The sequence below is a fragment of the Hemitrygon akajei genome, chromosome 7 (genome assembly GCF_048418815.1).
Source record: "Hemitrygon akajei chromosome 7, sHemAka1.3, whole genome shotgun sequence".
NCBI lineage: Eukaryota > Metazoa > Chordata > Chondrichthyes > Myliobatiformes > Dasyatidae > Hemitrygon > Hemitrygon akajei.
In genome coordinates, this window is record NC_133130.1 from 141,204,509 (window position 1) to 141,227,987 (window position 23,479).

At 42.1% G+C, this 23,479-nt stretch overlaps 1 protein-coding gene across 2 annotated transcripts in view; it reads right to left on the reverse strand.

The window, feature by feature from the left end:
* ndor1 (NADPH dependent diflavin oxidoreductase 1) overlaps positions 1–23,472 on the reverse strand; it is a 52,217-nt gene extending 28,745 nt beyond the window's left edge. The window contains exons 1-9 of one of the 2 annotated variants that reach the window (XM_073052144.1): positions 23,402–23,472; positions 18,238–18,288; positions 15,616–15,750; positions 13,531–13,608; positions 12,380–12,477; positions 8,936–9,034; positions 7,846–7,947; positions 4,233–4,442; positions 2,427–2,548 (exon numbers count right to left, since the gene is read on the reverse strand). In XM_073052144.1, the coding sequence (XP_072908245.1) occupies positions 2,427–2,548; positions 4,233–4,442; positions 7,846–7,947; positions 8,936–9,034; positions 12,380–12,477; positions 13,531–13,608; positions 15,616–15,750; positions 18,238–18,240 (847 nt within the window). In that variant the 5' untranslated portion in view covers positions 18,241–18,288; positions 23,402–23,472. The remainder of the gene's footprint in view (positions 1–2,426; positions 2,549–4,232; positions 4,443–7,845; positions 7,948–8,935; positions 9,035–12,379; positions 12,478–13,530; positions 13,609–15,615; positions 15,751–18,237; positions 18,289–23,401) is intronic. The other variant, XM_073052146.1, reaches the window with a different exon arrangement.
* Between the last annotated feature and the right edge of the window lie 7 nt (positions 23,473–23,479).

The window sequence follows — 23,479 nt, forward strand, 5'->3', positions numbered from 1 at the left end:
AGAATTAATGGGGTTTGTGGGGTTGTTGAGGAAGCGTGAGTCGAAGGGTCAGAAGAGCCTACTCCGTGCTCTTATCGCTAAATAAAATAAATCACAAAAATAACTAATTCTTCAGGTGTCAGCAGCCAGTGGCTGACTTCAACAGAGTCATCAGCGTGTTGGATAGAACACGAAATGTGGCAAAACGAAATACAAGTGTCATCCCCGCAACACACACAAAATGCACCTATGGAAAAGAGTAAACTGTCAACCCTTCCTGACGAAGGGTCTTGGCCCGAAATGTCGACTGTTTACTCTTTTCCATAGATGCTACCTGAGCTGTTGGGCTCCTCCAGCACTTTGTGTGTGTTGCTTGGGTTTCTACCACCTGCGGATTTCCTCATGTTTTTGATTCTACAAGTGTCCACCACTTACTGCCATAAGACAGTCTGGAACTTGAAACTGGACTTACTTCCATTTCTTCTGGGAAACCTGAGACCTGCTGAGGGAGGGATTGGAAACCACAGGAGCTCTGTGCAACTGGGATAGCACATCCTATTTACTCTCTGCATACAATGAGCACATGCATCATTCTCCTGTCGGTGGAAGATCAGCATGACCTTCAAGCATTATCAGTAATAGAAAAGGCCAGAAGAAGAAATACATCTCTAGAATTACAGCAATGACACGTGACTGGGTGTTCCATTTCCCTATCTGCACAGGACAGCGTCAGAGATCGGAAATTGTTTCACTGGAGCTGAAATCTTACTGAACAGTTGGGCAATGCCAGGGATCACATTATGCCCATTATCATATCACTCTGTAACTTACAAGCTGCTTACAATGATAGGGGAACTGATGCACAGTTCTGATGCTGTATTACTACAGTCAAAGAAACATTAGGGCTCATATATATATATAAAATATTATAGAGAGAAAATCAAAAGGTTAAAGAAACACTGGCCTTCGAATGGGGACAGTTGTAATGCCACAACTAATGCAATGTTTTGGTTTGATCACATTCAGAGTATTACGAGCATTTCTGGCACTACATGTTAAAAATGTAAGAAGCAGAAACAGGAAGAGAGCATGAGCTGTTCCACCACTCAATGTGATTGAGGGCTGATCCTGTCTCAAACCCACTTCTTTGCCTTATTTTTCATTTCCCTGGGTTAACTCAGCGCAGTCCTCAGCCTTGTAAAGAAGTGCAGGGTATGTTGATATAAACTCCACAGTTAAAATTCGAGGAAGAATTATATAAAGCTAACTGGAATTTAAGAGGTGCAGGGATACGAGGCAAGCACTGAACCATTGGATGACAGACTTGCCAAGAGGCAAATGTTAGGTTTGTTGTTGTTGCTGAGTGCCGTCGAGTCCTCGTCGACTCATGGTGACCCTATGGATAGTGTAGTTGTCCGTAGGGTTTTTGTGGCAAAATACTGCTGCTGCCCAGGTTGGGACCTGGCCAGATTCAAACTCAGAACTATGTGTCTTGAAGTCCAGTGCTGATGCCACGATACCACCGGCCAGCCCAAAAATATTAGGTTATAAACATATTAATGGGAGCAAATACAAGACTTCCAAGAAAATGCACAAAATGTACGGCTTTAAACATATTTAGGTAAAGTAAAAGATGTTAGCGCATTAATTAACCTTCAATAATTAGTTACTAGAGCTGTGCATAATTATCCACACTTGCAAGAAGTACAATGAAAAAGGCAGGTAAGTGCATTTATGGCCATCTGGAACTATTTTGGCTTTTATGGAAACAATACTTAGAAAAGGACAGGAATAGCCTATTGATCTACTTACAGGAGAGGGCAATTAAAGAAGGGTGAGTGGCAATATTGGTAAAAGAATCAAGCATGACTGTGAAATGGAAATATTGAAAGGATCATCAAATGCTGTGACATATGTTGAACAAGAACAAGGAGGGGAGAATCACCATTAACAGTGTACTTAGTACTGCCAAACAATCTGATGGAGGTGGGAGAATAAAGACGTGGCCAGATTTCAGGTAATAGAACACTAATAATGGGGAATTCACTGAATCTGATATAAACTGGGATAAAACTTTAAAATTTGATCTATAATGAAAAGAATTGGTAAGCTCAGATTATTTTGTTTAGAACAGAGAAGATCACGGAGAGATTTACATGAGGTACATAAAATAATGAGCAGCATAGACAGGGACTAGATGGAGGACAAATTACTCTTAGTTGAGGTGTTAAAAAGAAGGGAGCAGATTTAAAGCAATTAGGTTAGAAAAGAGGTAAAGAAAATGATTTAAAGAAAAGATGGCAGGGGTCTGGAACTCATTGCCCAAGCACCACAGACAGGGTGGGTAGAATGATCTTCTGTGTCATAAACTCTCTAAATTCTATGAATAAATGCTGTTTTTAGCAAATGCTCAATAGCAACAAACAATCACATGCAAAAGAGCCAACCTGCATCATTGGGCTTCAGGATAAAACTTTTACATGGATTCAGGCCAAAGAGCTGACAGAACTGCTCCACGCTGTCTGGTGAATTTCGAGGTTCGATCATTGCTACGTCCCCTGCTGAGTACCTGCAGTTCAGAGGGAAAAATCAAATTAGAGAGAAGGATCACAGCTTCAGCACTCGCCACAATAAACCTGTTTTGAGTTTTGAAAACAAAGGTCACTGCTTAGGCCTTGGCTGGAAAAACGTGGTCAATTCCAGCAGGACACTTCAGGAAAGATATCAGGAGCTCAGAGAAGTGTACAGGAGTTCAGCCAAATTGATATCAGGGTGAGGATTTCAATCATGTAAACTCAGTATGAAAGCTGGGCTGGAACAGAAAAAGCTTAAAGGCAAATTAATGAAGTTTAGAATCACAAAAGGACTGACAGAAAAAAAGGTAAGAAATTGTATATGTTTTGATTGTCAGTAAAGAAGGCCACACATGAGGGGTAATTTCCAAATGAACCAGAGGTGAAGTAAAGAGCAGTTTTATTTTATATCATAAATTGTTATAACCTGAATTGAAATGCTTGAAGCTATAGTAGATTCAGATTTATAGGAACCAGAATGAGACAGTTGCTTGAAGGGGAAGATTTTGATGATGTTTGGGTGAAGGTCAGAGCTGTTGAACTATCATTGAAAGAGCATGTGTACTATGGACTGAATGGCCTCTTTCTATAGTGCCTCATTTCCATTTCCATGAGCAGATCCTCTCAAAACCCTGTATTTACCCATAAGTATACGGTACAAAAATCACTGTCACCAACTGAGCTTTAAATATACAGAAATTTCAGGAAATGTGTGAGTCATTCAGCAACAAACAATTGGCTAGAGAAACTACGTGTGTCGAAAAGTATCTGTGGGTGGAAAGGAATTGTCAACGTTTCAGATCGAAACCCTGCCAATACGACCTAAAACACTGGCAATTCCTTTATGGTTTTGACCCGAAATGTCAAAAACTCTTTTCCTCCCACAAATACTGACTGACCTGCTGAGTTCTTCCAGCAAAAGTTTTTGTTGTTCCAGATTCCAGCACCTGCAGTCTCTTGCCTCCACGTGAATCATTTTTATCATTTTTATAGACTGCGAGTGCAAATTTCTCAATAGGATTTTCTGAACACTGAAAGTTCAGTGCAGTACTGAGAAATGCTGCACTCTTGGAACTACTTTCTTTCAGAAGTTGATATCACACCATGTGAAAAGCATACGAGTTTTCCTTGTGCTTTGGCCAATATTTGTCCATCAAATATGATTAATAGATGATCTGGCCATTTACCACACTGAATGGTTAAATTTAATACCAGAGAATGTACACAGTATACAAGGTGAAATTCTTACTCTTTGCAGAGACAGCCATGAAACAAGAACTCCCAAAGGATGGAAGATAGTATCAGAACTTCACATCAGGGATCTTGTGTTTTTTTTACTTTAAATTAGCCACCACTGCAAAAGCTTCACTACACTTCAAAAGCTTTTCATTGGCATGTTCTGACATCATAAAAATTAAAAATTAAACGCAAATCTGCATTTCTGATCACAAGTGGATCAGAGGTAGGTGAGTTCTCACCCACAATTGGCAAAATGGAAAGATGGAAATCAATAGGGATAGGATTGGGTAACTCGTCTGATTAACTGGGAGAACTAATATTCATCAGCCACCCCACAAAGACATTACTGACAAAATAGAGAGGTCTGATGCTGGGGTCTCTGCACAGTTTAATCATAGTAGGCTATTTGAAATTTAAATTACAGATTCAGACATTTCTTACTCGATGCCGGAGCCAGTGATATCAAAGGTGATCAGTCGCACATCCTGGAAGTGGTTGTCATCTGTGACCCTTTTGTTGGCGATCATCCGGGCAGGGAATGGGTGGAGCTGTGAGGGCGGACCAGGAATTTGTCTGTCGGTGTCAAAAGGTCCCACTAATACGCCATTGGTGGCATCCTCCTCAAACTGAAAGCGGTACTTTGATGGCAATCTACACATGGAATCAGATGAAGTTTGTCACATTCAGAAAGCTTTTGGATCTGAAACATAGAGCGTCCATATTGCCAAGAAAATGAAAGCGTAAGTGCTGGAACTTTTCAATCTAGGCAAATGTCACTGACCCGAAATATTAATAATTTCATTCTACAGATGTTGCCTCATCTGCTCTTTCCATAGTTTCCTGTGTCCATTAGATATTTACAGCATTTGTAGTATTGTTCATTAGAACCAACAAAGTGAATCTCACCAATACTGGCAATCACTGAAACAACCTGCTGAAAACTGTCATTTGTGCAGTTTGATACGTCAGTCTGCAGTATAATGGCTGAACAAGTTCAGTGCTCATCCCTGAGACAAACATCACCGGGTTCAAACCCTACTCCAGAGACTTAAAACATTGAACAGTATAGCACAGGAACAGGGTCTTCAGCCTTCAACGTTGTGCTAAACCAAAAAAATAAGTAATCAAATGCCCAACAGAACTAATCCCTTCTGCCTACACAATGTCCATATTCACTGATTTCCTGCATGTTCACATGTCTATCCAACAGCCTCTTGAAAATCTCTATCATATTTGCCTCCAGCACCACCCCAGGCAATATATTTCAGGCACCCACCATCCTCTTCCCTGCATACCTTCTTTGAATTTACCCGTAAACTCCAGTTTTCGCCCACATCCCAGAAGTGTGTAGGTTGCTAGGTTGATTGGCCATTGTCAATTGCTTCTTGTGTGTGTTTGTTATTTATTGAGATACAGAACAGAACAGGCCCATCTGGTCCTTCAAGCCATGGTGCCCTGCAATCCCCCAATTTAATCCTGGCCCAATCACGGAACAATTTACAATGACCAATTGACCAGTACGTCTTTGGACTGTGGGAGCAAATCCACACGTTCACAGGGAGAAAGTAAAAGCTCTTTACAGACAGTGGCAGGAATTGAACCCAGGTCACCTGAACTGTACTGTACCATGCCGCCCCTGGGTAGAATCTGGGGGAGTTATCAGGACTTTGGGAAGAATAATTATAATATTACTATACGATTAGTGTAAAATGGGTGGTTGATGGACTATCTGAAAGTCCTGTTTCTGTATGACATTTTTGAGGAGAAATCCCCATTCAGATTAGTGCTGTGCTATCTTTTATGTTCACTTTTGATGGCTTATGTGTGGGTTTCACTCAAATGTTACCCTGAATTTTGTCATCAAGCTCTCACTTGGACAAGCATGGATTGATTAAAAGAAGCCAACATAGATTAGTTAAAAGCACATTAAGTTTAACTAACTTGGTAAAGGTTTTTGTGAAAAATGGAATTGCATTTATGTGGTAGCTTTGGAATTCCAAAACATGCTTCGTAATCTGTCATCCAGATTGAAAGGTGTGGGAAAAGAAGGCTGTAGCAGCCCAGGTGGTTACGTAACAAGAAACAGAGCAGTGAAAAGAGTGGCGATGGATAGTTTTCTTTAGACTGGGGAAAATGTTAAGTGAGTGCGGTACTAGGTATAATGCACTATTAATGATGAGGAATGAAAAAGGGAAAAGATTGGGGCACAATACCAAAGGTGACATCATTAAATAGAAAATCAAGAGCCCAGACCTGGGAAGCAGGAATGACTTGGTAAATGCTAGAGCTGGAGAAGAAGTTGGAGACAGGGAGTGCAGCTTCCTATGAATGATTTCAAAACAAGAGCTGCAATTTTAAAATCAAAGTATTGCTTAACCAGGAAGCACTGTAGGTTAGCAAGAACAGAGCAGGGTGAACAGGTTTTGGTGTGAGTTAAGACGCAGGCAGCAGAGTTTTAGAAGACGACATACAGTAGAATGAGGGAGATAATACTTGCAAAATATTCATCTCAAGCTAACACAAACAAGAGATCGGTTTTCAATAGTACTAGTTCATGGCTCACCTCTGGGTAAAATGTGACACCAGGACGGATTCAATGTCAGGCAGAGAGATGAAATTGCTGGATACAAATTAAATTTGTGACAGAGACTGAAGGCTTAGTGTTCACAATATTTTGTTGGAAGACATTTCTAAGCATCCAGAACTGCACATCAGGCAAAAAAAGTCTTGCAATTCAGAAAGAGTTTGGACTGGGAGTCAGGTTAGTGAAATGAAATTGTATATCATTGACTCACAATGAATCAGCAGAGATAGAGGTTGTAAAATTATGCCAGGTATTGTCAACACACGAGTTGTCAGTAGAGAAGGTGGAGATTTAAAAATAAAACTGGATGATTTTAGAGCATTCATACAAAAACAAATGCAGTGTTTTCAGATGACAGTGCCAGGGAGCAGCTGGGAATTTAGAAACAGGAGGGAGCTGTGGACTGAACCTTGAGGAAAACCAAGGGTAGCTCCAGCAGCTTCGATGATGATACTCATGCTGTAACTGGAGAGCTACGAATGGGACCTGGGGTGTGTATTTTTCTCTAGTTGGAGATATACAGGAGGAGAAAGATGCATTCAAAGGCTGCAGACATATTAGAAAGGACAAGGAGAGTTGGATTCCCTCAACCCATTCAAACAGACTGCTGAGAATGACAGGAGAAGTTTCAGCACTGTAGAGAGTTAGAAATCTAATTGGAGGGATTCAACATTCTGACAAAGATAAGCATGGATCTGGGGAACTTGACCATCTGCAATGTTTTTGGACTGGTGATGGGGCAGCAATTTGCAAGGATTGAGAGGTGAAAGATATATCAGAAACTGGTGGTGATGGCAAGCACAAAGTAGAGTGAGATAGAGAACCATTAACAGAATCAGCTTACATATTGGAACCAAGAAAAGAACTTGAATTGTCATTGCTGGGTGAGATTAGGGTCCTGAGCTAAAGCGAGGTGGATCAAAGGGAAGGAGGAAACAGCAGGCTAAATCCCAATGCCAAAGACCATGAATTTCTCACACTTACTGGTGGAGATGAAAATTAAGGTAAGGGAGACCCTATTCACATTCTTGCTAACTGAAGAAATCAGATTTTTCTCCTACCAAATGTATCACCTTGCACATCTGTATCAAAATTAATTTGATTGAAAAGATGAACGATAGCTCCCAGAAATCCATTATCCCAAGCCAAGATAGTAAAAATCTGAGAATCCACAGGAGGTGTTTTTGAAGCATCCCATGGTGTCCAACAGAGTGCAAGATAAACCACCATGCCAGAACCAGTGCTTACTGTCCAACAGATCAGATGTGCAGCAGATGTCAAGGTCTCCTTTACCCACATCTACAGGGCAATAATGGCTAGTTCTACATAGCCACAATCCATCTTGCCCAGTGTGAGATTCTTGGTCCAATCATTCACTCCTCCATTCGGAACCTATTTTACTTTGCAACAGAGAAACCTACAACTAAGGCATATGCCTCCCTCCCGAGTTGCTTGCTGTTCTGTACTTACATGACATCATCACCAAGCATGGTTAACCCTGGTGGAAGAGGATAGATTCTTAAAGCGTGATCCCAGAATTCTTTTAGCCATGGATCAATTACAGCATCTGGTCTGGACGGGAAAGAGCATTTACATTAGTTCTGAAGCATCTCTCAGAAGAAAACCATTTTATATATTAGTGGCAGATGATGTGACGATTCCATCAGAAAACACAAAATACATGGACAATAATGTATAGCAGCTGGAACCCGCAGTCAGTAAGTAGCCTGCAATATAAATAGTTCGTGAGTATAATAAAAATTTCAGTTAATTCACATGTAATAATGGCTGCTTTGAGATTAACCCGCAGCAAACTTGGCCAGGGTGTGAAATATGAACATAGATTATAGGCTAAAGGTCAGATGAAGTGTGATATCATTAGCTAGGAGGTCCAAGATCAAATATGGAGAAGATGACATACAGTGTATTAACTTTGTTATTTGTCAATAACCTACACATTCCTTGTTTTGAGATCAGTGGTATATCTGTATGATATAGACAACAATGCAGAAAGATTCCTGCAGAAATAAAAACTGTTGTCAAATTCTACATTTCTAAAGAACCAAGCTAGCTCTATTATTGCACCTTCTCTACCTTAGAAGTAGCTTGACATTTACAGAACTCCAGTTTCCATATTGTACATAGGCAGCTGTGCTTGCATTCCACATCCAGACAACAAATTGTCCAGAGAGTAAAAGACCCCTCAAAAAACCACAAGGAAGTGTTATAAAACGTGGCTATCAACTGCGTTAAAGCAAAGTTTGCCTGTGAACAACGGAAAGGCAATTGCAACACAGGAAGGCCAGGACTGAACATGGTTACTGCTAAGCTCACAGGTTTTAAACCATTCAAGCATCATTAGTTACACTCATAAAAGCAGTTACCTTCTAACAGAACTATAAGGAACAGTATCAGGGCTTAGCAGAAGTGGATTAGTGTTGAGTCAGTTTGAGAAACAACACAAGCTACATTTTGTATGTACATGAATATTGTATGGTTCTGTTAATCAACCAAAGCATTCAAGAGCAGTTTTCAAGAGAATTGCAGAGAGCTCTCTTACCCCAGATCATGTTGGTCATCACCCAATCCCACTGGTAGTAGTTTATTGGATCCTAATTGCATCAAGCGCTTACTCAGCTTCTTGGCAATAAAGTTGAACCTTTAATTAGAAAGAACATGAAAACAAAAGGCCTTCATTTTGGAAACTCGCCCATTTAAATGTATTCATATCCACAGTTCCTAACTGAACACATTCATTCCGTTTCTCTTCCCACAGATGAGGTCTGACTGGCTGAGTATTTTCAGCATTTTCTGCTTTTTAAGTTCCAAACTGATTCTATCAACATTTAACCTAAATAATTTTGGATCAATCAGGAATGATCAAATGAAACTGATAAATCTCTTTCACTCAAGATTCTCTTATGTTCAATGCTGCACATATACTCACAGTTGTATCTGCCTATTACTGCTACACACAGACTCCAGTTCTAGCCACACATCCAAGTTGAATGTATCAGCTTGACTTGGCTTAAGAACAAAGCAACTACTAGAGTTGGCAAGATTAGATCATTTGCAAGGAGTGGATTGGATTAGTTTCAGTACTCTTCAATGAACACAAGAAAATCTTGAGGGGCCACTCAGCCCCTCAAGATTGTCCATCATTCTATATTACCGCGGGTGTTCTATGTCTCCTGTTCTGTGTCAGTTCTGATAGACCTCAATTCCTCAATCTTTTAAATATTTATAAATCTTTATCTTAAATATCTTTAATGATTTGGCCTCCACCACCCTCATGGAAAGACAGCATCAGAGATTCACTCTTCTTTAGTTCAGCATTACTTATTTAATTTAGTTATATATATTTACTGTAATTCATGTTTTTTTCTATTAAGTATTGCATTGTACAGCTGCCACAAAGACAACAAATTTCACACCATATTCCGGTGATATTAAATCTGATTCTGATTCTCTGAGAGAAGTGGTGTCTTTGCAAGGGATGAGATTGTTTATGATCAGACCATGTCATGAATGTGTAATCTAGGCTGACAGTCCAATGTTTAACCGTGGGAGAACATCACTGGCCCCATACATTTTTTAGATTGGATATTAAATCAAGAGCTGGTGTCCCAAACTGGAAAACGTGAAGACTGGGAACCGATGGGAGAATAAGATAAAATGGGCCAAAAACTAAGTGTTTTGCAACAGTCTTCACTATACGGAATATGAGTAATACCCCAGAAATTGCAGTAAATTGGGAGCTGGGAGGGTGGAACTGGGGAAAATTACGATCACAATGATCCTCAGCAAATTGTTGGAGCTGCAGTCGCACAAGTCAGTGGATTCTGTTGCAACAATAAACAGTCATACATTTAGAACAGCGGAGGAGAATTTTCTGCTTGGTGAGTCACAAATCTTTAAAACCACTTCTTGAAAATGCAATGAAAGCAAAATCTTTCAATATTTTTAAGGTGGATACTTATTGGGCAAAGGTTATCAGTGGTAGATGAGAAGCCCAGCCTTCAGATTTTAATCAGATCAGATCAGATTAATTAAATGCTTCTAATTTATAGATTCTCACATAGGTTGATGACCTTTCATTACAAAGGAGCTTGTGGGCAGTCAGTCAGGTAATCAAAACATACAAACATAGAAAACTCCCCAGGCTTTACCCATAGTCCTCTATTTTTCTCAGCTCCCTGTACCTATCTAGGAGTCTCTTAAAAGACCCTATTGTATCCGCCTCCACCATCGTTGCTAGCAGCCCATTCTACGCACTCACCACTCTCTGCGTAAAAAAACCTTACCCCTGACATCTCCTCTGTACCTGCTTCCAAGCACCTTAAAACTGTGCCCTCTTGTGCTTGCCATCTCAGCCCTGGGAGAAAGCCTCTGACTATCCATACGATCAATGCCTCTCATCATCTTATACACCTCGATCAGGTCACCTCTCATCCTCCGTCACTCCAAGGAGAAAAGGCCGAGTTCACTCAACATGTTCTCATAAGGCATGCTCCCCAATCCAGGCAAGATCCTTGTAAATCTCCTCTGCACCCTTTCTAAGGTTTCCACATTCTTCCTATAGTGAGGTGACCAGAACTGAGCAAGTGGGGTCTGACCAGGGTCCTATATAGCTGCAACATTACCTCTCGGCTCTTAAACTCAATCCCACGATTGATAAAGGCCAATGCATTGTATACCTTCTAAAGGTAAGAGCACAAAAGAAAAAAAAAACATTGAATAAATTAAAGGAGACTCCAGCTTGAAGATGTTGCACGTCTTGCACTCCCCACCTTCCAACCTTTAATTAATGTTAAACCACACCTCAGCAATCCAGTTAAGGCACACCATGTCAGCAGCTACTACAGAGCCAATGAACGGTGCACAAGTTACATCAAAGCAGGCCTTAATCACTGTTTGACATGACCACATGGAGCCAGGGCAGGGTGGAGGGGGTCACTGTGTGTGCATGCCATATTCACAGAGCACATAAAACAACTGTTTAGACATGTTGCCACTAGTGCACTATTGATCACTGAACACTGAGCAGCAGTATTCTATAACATTCAATATGCTGCAAGGAAAGACATTAAATTACTGTAGATTCCGGATTTTAAGCCGCTACTTTTTTCCCCACATTTTGAACAGCTTTGAACTTTGCGGCCAATAATCCGGAGCGGCTAATGCATGATTTTTTTCATGCCGCCTCGTAAACATTTTGCCTCGTAACAGTAGACCAATAAAATTGATGAGTAGTTCACAGAGGTCCAATGAAATTGTACGATAAATCAAGCGCACTTTCACAATTAAATTATTGTAAATCAGTCATTTGTACTCACCCTCATCAACATGGAAAACACTCGAAGCATTGTGCTGCCTACTTAGTTTAAACTATATTTGTTTTCTGTACTACATCGCGGGATGCTATGACGTCACACCCGGTTTCGCGGTGTCTTGTGGGAAAATGCCGGTTTGCGATGAAACGGGACGGAGGGAGGGAGCGCATTACGCGAGCGGCTTTGGATCTGAGCGAACTCTGCTTTTAAGTTAAAGGTATCAATAACTTTTCCTGGTAGGCTGCAATATATATATTTTTTACCAGTCGTTAGGAGATATTGGAATGTTGTTCAGTAAAGAAGTATACGCAACGTATATTTAAAAGTAGCCGCGTACGGGCACGGTTCGAAAAAAAGCATTTGCAATATGTATTTGTTTTTGTTACCATATGGATTTAATTAAAAGTTAAAAAAATCCTCACGTGTAATATCTTTCTGTGTAAATATCTCATATTACAACGTGGGACACCTGCTGCCGAAAATCCGGTGCGGCCTTTACAATTAAAAAAATGATTTTATTTCTAAAATTAGAGCCAGCGGCTTAAAATCAGGTGCGCTCTGTAGTCCGGAATCTACGGTACATTATAAAATCTCTAGCTCACTCATCATCATGATCCATAGAAACAATCACTGATTAAACCCTCTGTTTGCAGATTCATTACTCCACTTACTTGGGGTAGGAAGAATCTCCAAGACCAAGGACAGCACTATTCACCATGGAGAGAGAGGCAGCAGGAAGATTCCGTCGGAAGATAAACCGCCAGAATTTCTACAGGCAAAATGAGAGTCAGCGTTTATCAGGGAAGGGAGAACTTTAGGGAGCACTTAGACAGAACTATTTTATATAACTATAATTATACAAACTCTGTGTACATGAATGTTGTAGGGAAGTATGTGGGAATGCAGAAAAAATGGTTAGAGTGCATGATCAACGAGGAACCTTGGACACTGACAGTCTGGTTGTCAACCAATGGGAAAATACTTCATAGCTGCTGCCTTACCACCATGAGGCTGACAGCTGCAGGTAGGAGCTTGACAGGGGTTTGAGGGGATAAGGGTAAGAGGGATTTGAGGGAAGAGGGGCAAAAGGGATTTGAGGGAAGAGGGGCAAAAGGGGTTTAAGGGTATAAAGGTACAAGAGGTTTGGGGGAATAAGGGTTCAGGAGACTAGGGCAAAGCCAAGAAAGGTCAGATGGGGGTGAGAGAGCCATGAGAGGTCAGATGGGGAACCAGAATAGAAGTGGGGACGCTATAGGACATAGGGGAGTGAGCAGGATCTTTGCTCAACAGTGGATAACATGCCAAGATCATCTGAGGAAAGACTGAAGGCAGAAAGAACAGGCAAAAGCTCTTTCTCTTAGAGGAGAACTTGTGCTTCTCATGGTCAAACAAGCAGTGGTACAAAAATCACTTAGCTTCTTTGCTTGTTCACAGAGGCCTGGAAAAATAGACCACTGCTGTTACATTTCACTCAGGTTCCTCATTGCACTCGTGCTGATATGAATGATTTTGTCCCTCTCTCACACTGTGATACAGTACTGTGCGGCTCTGTAACCCAATTCACCTGCACTGCACTTGTATCAGGAGAATAGTCTAACTACATAACACTTCCTTCTAGACCATTCACATTCTGCACTATGCAAAAATTATTCATGTTTCATTTTACCCAAACAATGAAGTAACTTTCAGCACTGTAAATTCTTCATTAGCAGGATTTTAATAAAATCTGTACTTTTATGTTTGTAGAGATCCGCTTCCCAGCCCCCAAAGAAAACAGGGACAGCATATCGGCATGAGGAGACTTTAGCAGATGATACTTTACCTTCATATTGTCCGGAGGTTCACCCTGGCCTGTGGTGGAACACACAAACACCACCAGAGGCTCCTGGATCAGGTCAGCCTGAGAGGGTAGAGAAAAGTGCTGTCAGAATATCAGAATAAAAGGTACAGGGTAGCAGCAGAGTTTCTAACATGCAAAGCAATCTGTTTTCAGTGACTGTAATACAAAAGAACTATGGCACGGCTTTGTGAACCTGTACCTCGATCCCTGTCTACTACATTTAAACTACTGCTGAAAACAATGATAATGATTTTTATATCGAGTGCCCTTAACTCATCCGCAGGCGCTCCCAGATGCAGGATCAGAAATTTCTTTTAAATTTTACTCATTTATTTAGGAATACAGCACTGTATTCCCTCCTGGCCCAGCAAGCCGGCACCACCCAATTACAGCACATCCATGCACCCAATTAACCTACTAATGTGCAAAACACACAAAATGCTGGTGGAACGCAGCAGGCCAGGCAGCATCTACAGGGAGAAGCACTGTTGACGTTTCGGGCTGAGACCCTTCGTCAGGACATGAACAGGACAGGACAACCTACTAATGTGTACGTCTTTGGGACGTGTGAGGAAAGTGCAATGCCTGCAGGAAGCTCACATGGAAATGGACAGAACATACAAACTCCTTACAGACAGCAGCAGGATATATATGATACTGAGATACACTGGTAACTTTTTTTAAGTGGCAAGAAACTTGATCAAGGTAATTGAATCAGGGTTTACCTTAGAGCAGGAGACAGAAGTAGAAAGGAAAGGATTTAGAGAGTGCCAGAGGTTTGGGCTCAAGCAGCTGAAGGAAAGGCTGTCAATGGTGAGGCACATGAAGCCCTAAATGGAGGGTTCAAGCAGAAGATGAGAAAAAATGTAGGGCTAAACCGAGAGAATTTTAAATTACAACCACTGCTGTATGCTATGATAAAATTGGTCAGAAAGCATTGGGCTGATGAATGGCAATTAGTGTGCTAGGGCACGACAGAACATTTGGTGATACACGAGGAACTGCAGACATTCAAATCTGAAGCATCATACAGTCTGCTGGAAGAACTCGGGGGCCAATCTTTCTACCCTCCCAGAGATGCTGCTGGACCTGCTGAGTTTCTCCAGCAGTGTGTGTGTGTTGTTGACGATATAGTGAAGTGGAACTGACAAGTGCTGGAAGATGGCAAGATAGTTGTGGAATATTGAGTGAGAAGCAAATGAAGTGCAGGCACTGGGAGTTGGAAGTTGCTGGATATATAGAGATAGAGATAATGCTTAAGGTCAATGACCCACAAAGAGCTTTATGTGGGATATGTCTTTGGCAATTTCTGTTTTTATAGAGCATCTGAAGATAACAGAAACATTTCAGCAAAAATTCACCTGAGACAAAGGTAGAAAGTTAGGAAATATTTACAGAGATGAAAGCTGGGGGGCTTAACGATGGTGCAGATATGTAGTTAGAAGCCTAGATGAAGGGCAAACAAGAACTACTTCTGTAGAGGGAGAGGGATGAAGCCATTGAGCTGGCAGTGGAACTTCAAGCAGGAAACAAAGTCAATGGCTTCCATACTCCCAATCCTTAACTGGGGTCAATCCAACACTTGATGCCACACAAGCAAAAGGACAAATCAGACTTCTATGATGAGGTCAATATTCTAAAACATTAACTCCATTTCTCTCTCCACAGATGCAGCCTGATCCTGGTTAGTTTTGTGTTGTTTAATTTATGTTTTTTTCATTTTTGATTATTTTCTTTTTCATTAGCTCATTGCTGTGTATGGGGTTTGCTATGTATTATGTACCATGTGAACACTGTGCTTCCTACATTACAAAAAAAGGCTACAGTGAAACAGTAACTCACTTGGGACTTCTTTAGGTGGCAAAATGCATTCTCTGTTGCTGGGCCTACATCCCCAGGATGCCAAAGTACTTCACACAAAACAGAGGCAGACCTATTTTTTGAGGAGGCATGCCTCTGATAAACCATGGCACTGTTAGTACTTACAGGTAACAACAGAAAAAGAAAACACATATCCGATAGCACTTGAAGTCAAGGTCAGTACAGTCACCACTCACTGGTACTTACTATTGGGTAACTATCCAAAGGCAAAACCCTGCATACAAAATGGCGCCGTACTCCTTCTCTGCCAATCCGCTCGGCCACATCCTGTGCCGTGCCAGTCTGGCTACCGAACAACACCAACAGCTTCCGCTCCACCATCTGCAAGAAAAGAATGAAGCATGGTATTAGAAGCCGGGAGATGACGAGGCAAAACTTACACAGCCCCAAGCTACCTATTGATGTCAGCTATATTCAATAACCAAAATATACACCACACTTGATGCAAGTACAGGGGGCACCATCTCACAAGTTGCATGTTGCAACATAATGTCCTTTAATCACACACTTTGTTTTCTTAAATCCAATGAATGATGATATGCCAATAAAAATGACTATCAGCAGAATGATCAGAATCAGGTTTAATATCTCGGGCATATGTCGTGAAATTTATTAACTTAGTGGCAGCAGTACAATACAATACCAAAGTAAAACAATTACAGTAAGTATATATATATTAAATAGTTGAATTAAAAATAGTGCAAATACAGAAATAATAAAAGTGAAGGAGTGTTCATGGGTTTAATGTCCATTTAGGAATCGGATGGCAAAGGGGAAAAAGCTCTTCCAGAATCACAGTGTGTGCCTTTTAGGGTTCTATACCCACTTCCTAACAGTAACAATGAAAAGAGGGCATGCCCTGTATAATGGGGGTCCTTAATAATGGATGTTGCCTTTCTGAAGCACCACTCCTTGAGGATGTCTCAGGTATTACAAAAGTTAGTATCCAAGATGGAGCTGATTAATTTTACAACTTACTGTTGTTTCTTTTGATCCTGTGCAATAGCCCCCGCACCCCACCATACCAGACAGTGATACAGCCTGTCAGGATGCTCTCCACAGTATATCTGTAGAAGTTTGAGTATTGCAGTGGACTTCATTCTGGCCATGACCAACCGCTCAAAACATTTCATCACCGTAGATTGAGTGCTACTGGACGACAGTCATTAAGGCAGCTCACACTACTCTTCTTGGGCACTCTTGCCCTTTTGAAGCAGGTGGGAACTTCCGACTGTAGCAATGAGAGGTTGAAAATGTCCTTGAATACACTCGCCAGTTGGTTGGCACAAATTTTCAGAGCCTCACCAGGTACTCCATCAGGGCTTGCTGTCTTGTGAAGGTTTACCCACTTGAAAGACAGCCTGACTTCGACCTCCAAGGAAGAGATCACATCGCATTGGGTGCAGCAGGGACCTTCCCAGCTGTAGTTACATTCTCCTTCTGAAAGTGGGCATAGAAGGCATTGAGCTCATTGGTAGCGAAGCATCGCTGCCATTCATGCTATTGGGTTTCGCTTTGTAGGAAGTAATGTCCTGCAAACCCCGCCAGAGTTGACGCGCTTCCGGTGTCACCTCCACCCTCGCTCGGAATTTTCTCCTCGCTCTTGAAATGGCCCTCTGCAAGTCATACCTGGTTTTCTCGTACAGACCTGGCTCACCAGACTTAAATGCCACAGCTCTAGCCCTCAGCAGATGACAAACGTCCTGGTTCATCCACAGCTTTTGGTTTGGGATTGTACAGCAAGTCTTTGTAGGCACACACTCATCCAGGTTTCAATGAAGCTGGTAACAACTGGGGCATACTCATCCAGATTCAAAGATGAATCCCTGAATACAGTCCAGTTCACCGATTCAAAGCAGTCCTGTAGGCGCTCCTGTGCTTCCCTCGTCCGTACCTTCTTGGACCTCACTACCGGTGCTGCAGTCTTCAGTCTCTGCCTATACTCAGGGAGTAGAAGTAAGGCCAGGTGATCAGACCTTCCAAAGTATAGACGTGGAATAGAACAGTAAGCACTCATGATCTCAGTGTAACAGTGGTCCAGTGTGTTGTTTCCTCTGGTACTACAAGTGATTTGTTGATGATAATTATTTAGTGACTTTTTCAAGCTGGCTTGGTTAACACCTCCCCTCCAAAATGATGGGGAATGGCTGTGCTGTTTCGTGCAGGTTGCCTTCATCGGACAGATAATCTAGAGTCTCTTTGATGAGGTGGAACGTACACCGCTACTGAAAAGAATCGCTGAAATCTCCTGCAGCAGGTAAAATGGACGGCACTTAATTGCAAAATATTCCAGGTCTGGTTAGCAAAACTGGGATGTCTCTGACACATTAGTACACAAGGAGTTGATCATGAGAAATACACCACCACCTCTGCTTTTGAGAGACTCAACAGCATGGATTACCGAAAAATTTCCCCTAATGATGTGTCATCATAGTGAGGGTTAAACAGCGTGGAAACACAAGCACAGCCTGACAAGCACCATCTACACAACACACTGTTCCCCCTCATATCACCAACAACTCGACCTACCCCACTCCTGATTTTCCCCATCTACTCTACAAGCAATTTACAGTACCCATTTAGTCTTCAATCAAACATTATTAGCCCGTGGTGTGAAATCAGAGACGTGTTGCTACAGGGAGAACAAGCCAACTCCATACCAGACTGTACTGAAGGTCAGCATTGAACTTGGATGCTTAGAACTATGAGGCAGCAGCTCCAACCAGTGAGTAGCTGTGCTCCCATTCTGTGAATCGTGTACAGGTTTAATTATAGCTACATAACATGACAGGCCGATGAAACACTTACCATACATCACCACAGTATCAGCTTCAGAATACAATTTGAACCAAGTCCTGTCTGAGCAAGCAATAAAACAGTAAATGGATCGTTAGTAGCAAAGAAATTACTTGTTCAGTAAATAAACAACAATCTACAGATACTCTTCAGCTCAGGTAGCATTTGTAGAGAGAGGCAGCCACACCATCAAAATGTGCTGCAGTAGAAAATGGGCTGAAGCAAGAGGGGAAAGTAGGCAGTTTTAAGATGGAGATAATCGGGCACTGGAAGTCCATCCCATATTCAAAGAGAATGCTACTATGCAAATGATCAGATTCAGTCTGACACAGTCGAAGAGGTAGAAGGGAGTACTGTAGCAAGGGAACAGAGTCTGTGCCAGGGACTGGTGATCACAGTGTCGATTTTATCAATGTTTACCTGAAGGAGACTGAGGTACAAGAGGAATGCAAAATGACCGAGTGCTAAGCAATGTTGTGGAAAACTGGCACTGTTGTTTGATGGGGCTGTCAGGTAGTAAAGCAGATCGCAAAGGTAACAGTGAAGGAATATTGCATTTGAAGCTCTGGCAACAAACAGCAAGCATAGGACTTTTGTGGATCTGTTCTCACTGACCCAGCAGTACAATGCAAGAGAATGGCATGATTGATCGTGTCAGATGTTGAACAAAGTCAGAGGCAAGGACAGAAGAACTGGGCATAGTTTACCAAGACACTGTTAAAGCAAATATCAATCTGACTTAGTTAGCAGTCACTCAGACAGACTGAGGAACCAAACTGTAGCAAGAAAGGGTGAGGGGTGAGGGGGAAGTAAGGGCTCAAATGTAAAGCTGTCAGAAAATTAGGCCCCAATCAGGTGAAGATGTTCAAGTAATTTGAAGACAGACTAGAGATTTCGGAAAGAAAGAGAAGCAGGAGTCACATCCAGTATTAGTCAGTATGGGGGTAGGAGCTTGCATTAGAAAAAAGCACAGAGTAGATCTCATTGGTATTCCAAGCTAGGAGAGAACAGTAACACAGAAACATGTGGTGTATCTGACACAGGAAGGTTTTCCATTCCAGACAGAGTTTGTAAATGTTCTTGAATTTATGATAAAATTACATGAGCTCCTCAGACTTAGTGATGATTAAAGGGGAAGAGCAAATGGTGGCGGGAAAAGGAACAAAGATAATCAGGGTGAGTCTGGAGGACTGGGCAGTTCAACAGTAAATGACACATAACAATAATCAGACTACAGCCAATTGCTTCATCCTGTACTTGAGTTTTAAACCACTCGAGCGTGCAACCATTGGGATTCAGGGAGTGAAGGCAGAGCAAGTCCAAGGCAAACACCAGAAAAGGAGACAGTTATAAACAAGAGAAAATCTGCAGATACTGGAAATCCAAGCAACACACACAAAATGCTGGAGGAACTCAGCAGGCCAGGCAGCGTCTAGGAAAAGAGTACAGTCGACTTTTCAGGCCAAAACCCTTTGGCAGGACGGCTATAGCTGTCAGGGCCAAGGAATCTGAAAATTAGCTGAGAATGTGATTGAACAAACAAATTATGTTGTATCAGAAAAAGTAAAAAAAACGGTGGGTGCTAAAAATCTCAAATTTAAAAAAAAGATATCAAAATGCTGGAAGCACTCAGCAGGTAAGGCTGTATCTGTGGCAACGGAAACAGGGCTAAGATTTAGATGTTGGGTGTAATATTTAGATGAATCACGGACTGATACTGCTGAAACTGTCAACACTTCCCTTCAGTAGCTGTATTGGGTATTCATGTATGGTTGAATGACAATCAAACTTGAACTTGCTTCCCACGTGCCATGCCAGTGACCTTTCCAATGGCTTATCAACCCCTGGTTGCTGAGAGGGAGGAATTGCCCAGCCTTTGTACAAGTGAGAGAGCTGTGGTGGAGGTGGTGTGGGTTCTGCTATCGCATTTGAAGTTAGCTGAGTGGCTAGGTCTCAGACCGAGAAGCCATGGGAAGGACAGGTCCATGGCTCCGAATGGGCTTCTAGAAGGGAAACTTCATTTGTTTGATTTTTCATCACAGACACCGACAATGGGCAGAAGGGTGAGAACTCTACAATAACGCTGGCCTGTGCTTGCCTCTCCTACTCAGGAGAGCTGTCAGTTTGTTGTGAGTAGAAACTGTACAAACCAGTAGCAACACCCAGGAGTCAGTCTATTTTCACTCAACCTGACCCTGTCCGTTCTGTTTGCTGAATACCTGCGTGAGAGTTTAGTAACAACTTATAGAAATAACTAAGTCTGCAGATGTTGGAAGTTTAAAGCAACACACACAGAATGCTGGAGGAACCCAGCAAGCCGGGCAGCGTCTGTGGATGGGAGTGTCTGAGGGTGACGAAAGGGAAGAGGTGTCTGAGAGTGGGAGAGGAGCCTATGGTGTCGATGTTTCGGGCCGAAACCCTTCATCAGTGCTGAGAATGAAGGGGGAAGATGCCAGAATAAAAAAGTGGGAGGAAGGTGAGGGGGAGGCTAGCTGGAAGGAGAGCCAAGCAGGTAGGCAAGGTCGGCAGAAGAAGAAAGAAACTGATAGGAGAGGAGAGTGGACAATAGGAGGAAGGGAAGGAGGAGGGGACCCAGGGGGAAATAGTAGGCAGCTGAAAAGAATTGAAAGGTCAGAGTGGAGAGTAGAGTGGAAGGGATATTTGTTCACTGGAAGGAGAAATCGATATTCATGCCCTCACTTTGGAGGTTACCCAGACAGAATAAGAGTTGTTGCTCCTCCAAGTTATATAAAAATAACTCCTACTGTTTTGCATTAATGCCCCATAATCTTTGATAGCACTGTACATCATAAAGTTATTTCACCTCTCAACATGCAAAGCCAACAGTTAACAGAAACACCTGAATAAGTAACATTGTGATAGTATTCCGAGCAGCTTTGGACCCCTTATCTAAGAAAGGATGTGCTGGCATTGGAGAGGGCCCAGAGGAGGTTCACAAGAATGATCTCAGGAATGAAAGGGTTAACTATGAGGAGCATCTGATGGCTCTGGGCCTGTACTGGCTGAAGTTTCGAAGAATTGGGGAGGGGGCTCTCATTAAAACCTATTGAACAATGAAAAGCCTCGACAGAGTGGGCATGGAGAGGATGTTTCCTATAGTGGTGGGGAACGTCCCTTTAGAACTGAGATGAGGAAGAATTTCTTTCACCAGAGTGGTGAATACGTGAAAATCATTGCCACAGACAGTTGCAGAGGCCACATCATTTGGTATATTTAAAGTGGATGTTGATAGTTGTTTATTAGTCAGAGGTTCATGAGAGAAGGCAGGAGAATGGTATAGATAGGGAAGATAATGGAATAGTGCAGTAGACTCGATGGGTCAAATGGCCCAATTCTGCTCTGATGTCTTATGGTCAAGACCTGAATATCTGATGTAGAAATGGTCAGGATTACTATGTCCACTCAGCCCCATTTACACCATTCACCATCACTGAACTGGTTACACCAACTACTTGAAAAATGGCTGCCATTAATGAAAACATTTGTGAAAATTACAAATTACAAATGTTATTTTAATCTTAGTATAATTGAGCACAGAAATATAAAGTACTTAACTGGATGCACATTTAATTGGATTGTTCATCATAAAAACAACATGATGTTCTTTGCTAAAGGCTCATTATATCTTGCTACAAATTTCCATACACTACCACGTTGGTCAACTTCACATCTCAGTATTGCTACTTGAAATTTATTTTATATATTGATAATATAGAACAGGTTTGTGCAGGAACGGGCCCTTCAGTCCACGATGTTGTGCTGAATGAATGAAACTGGTAATTCGCTGCTGAACTAAATGAATCTGAGAACTACCCTTGAGTCTGGCTAAAAGAGTTTACAAGGGAGATGATCGAGAGCAGAAGAAAACAAAGTTGAGATGCAAGTTTCAATCACTAAGAACAAATTGCTTGGTGCATATAGTGAAGAAAAAAATTTATTATCTTGGTGCGCAGTAACACCTGGCTGTGTATACCAAACTATAAATATACACATTGGCTGATACAGTCATACAACACAGAAATGGACTCTTCAGTTCATGTCCTTGAACTGAAGGCAAATGTAGATTGTAACAATTAGAAAGCACAACTGTTAAAATAGCCCCATGTTACATGCAGTGTCGAAAGAATGTGCTATTGACATCAGTAACACATAATCCAGCAAATAATAGAACATCCCCCATCCTTCACTAAATGCAAGCCCTTTATTTCGACCGTTCACACTCTACTATTTAACTCATCAGTACTTCTGTCTGTAAAATTCACTTTCACTCCAACTCCAGAGTGCACATTGCCCTGAAGGGGCATCTACCAACCATGACACTTTAGCTGTTTACATCAATTGCTTACACCTCTTGCCTCCCATAATGTGCTCAAGATTACAGTTCTTCACAATTGGCCACTTTTTCATTTACTGTTCATAGACTAAATAGGTTTGCATTACCTTGCAACACTTTCCAGATTACATGAACAGGTGTCTCCCCCCCCCCCCCCCCATACTCCCTTTCTCTCCACATATCATTTTCACTTGCCATACCATCCTAAACCTCCCTACTCTCCCCAACCACCTTCAGTATGATAGCACACACAAAATGCTGGTGGAACACAGCAGGCCAGGCAGCATCTATAGGGAGAAGCACTGTCTATAGATGCTGCCTGGCCTGCTGTGTTCCACCAGCAATTTGTGTGTGTTGTTGTTTGAATTTCCAGCATCTGCAGATTTCCTCATGTTTGTTCAATATGATAAGGTCGCTTTACTCTCTCCACCTCCCTCTTACTCTCATCACCAACCAACTCCAGAACCTCATGCCCTCTATCACCCTCAACCCTTCCAAGACACCCATCACTCTTCTTGGCAGCCTCTTTTACTTTTCTCAACAATCCCACATCCAAGCCCCTTACTATCCTCGCCTACCGGATATCTCCCTCACTCCCCTCTACACCTCGAGAACCCACCAACTTTCATCTTCACTCACCCCTCCAGACATCCCTCACTCATCTCACCCACACCTTAGATATCCCTCACTCACCTCCCCAACCACCCACACCATCATTCCTCACCCACAACTCCCTCAGGCACCTCTCATTCCTCTCTTACTCTCCGATACCCACTCCCTATCGTCACCCTCAAACACCTCTCATTCCCTTCCCATACTCACGATTCCCGACGTTTTGCGACACCGCCGCCGCCGGGCTCCCGTGCGCAGTCTCGCGAGAGGAGAGCCCATCGTGCGGCT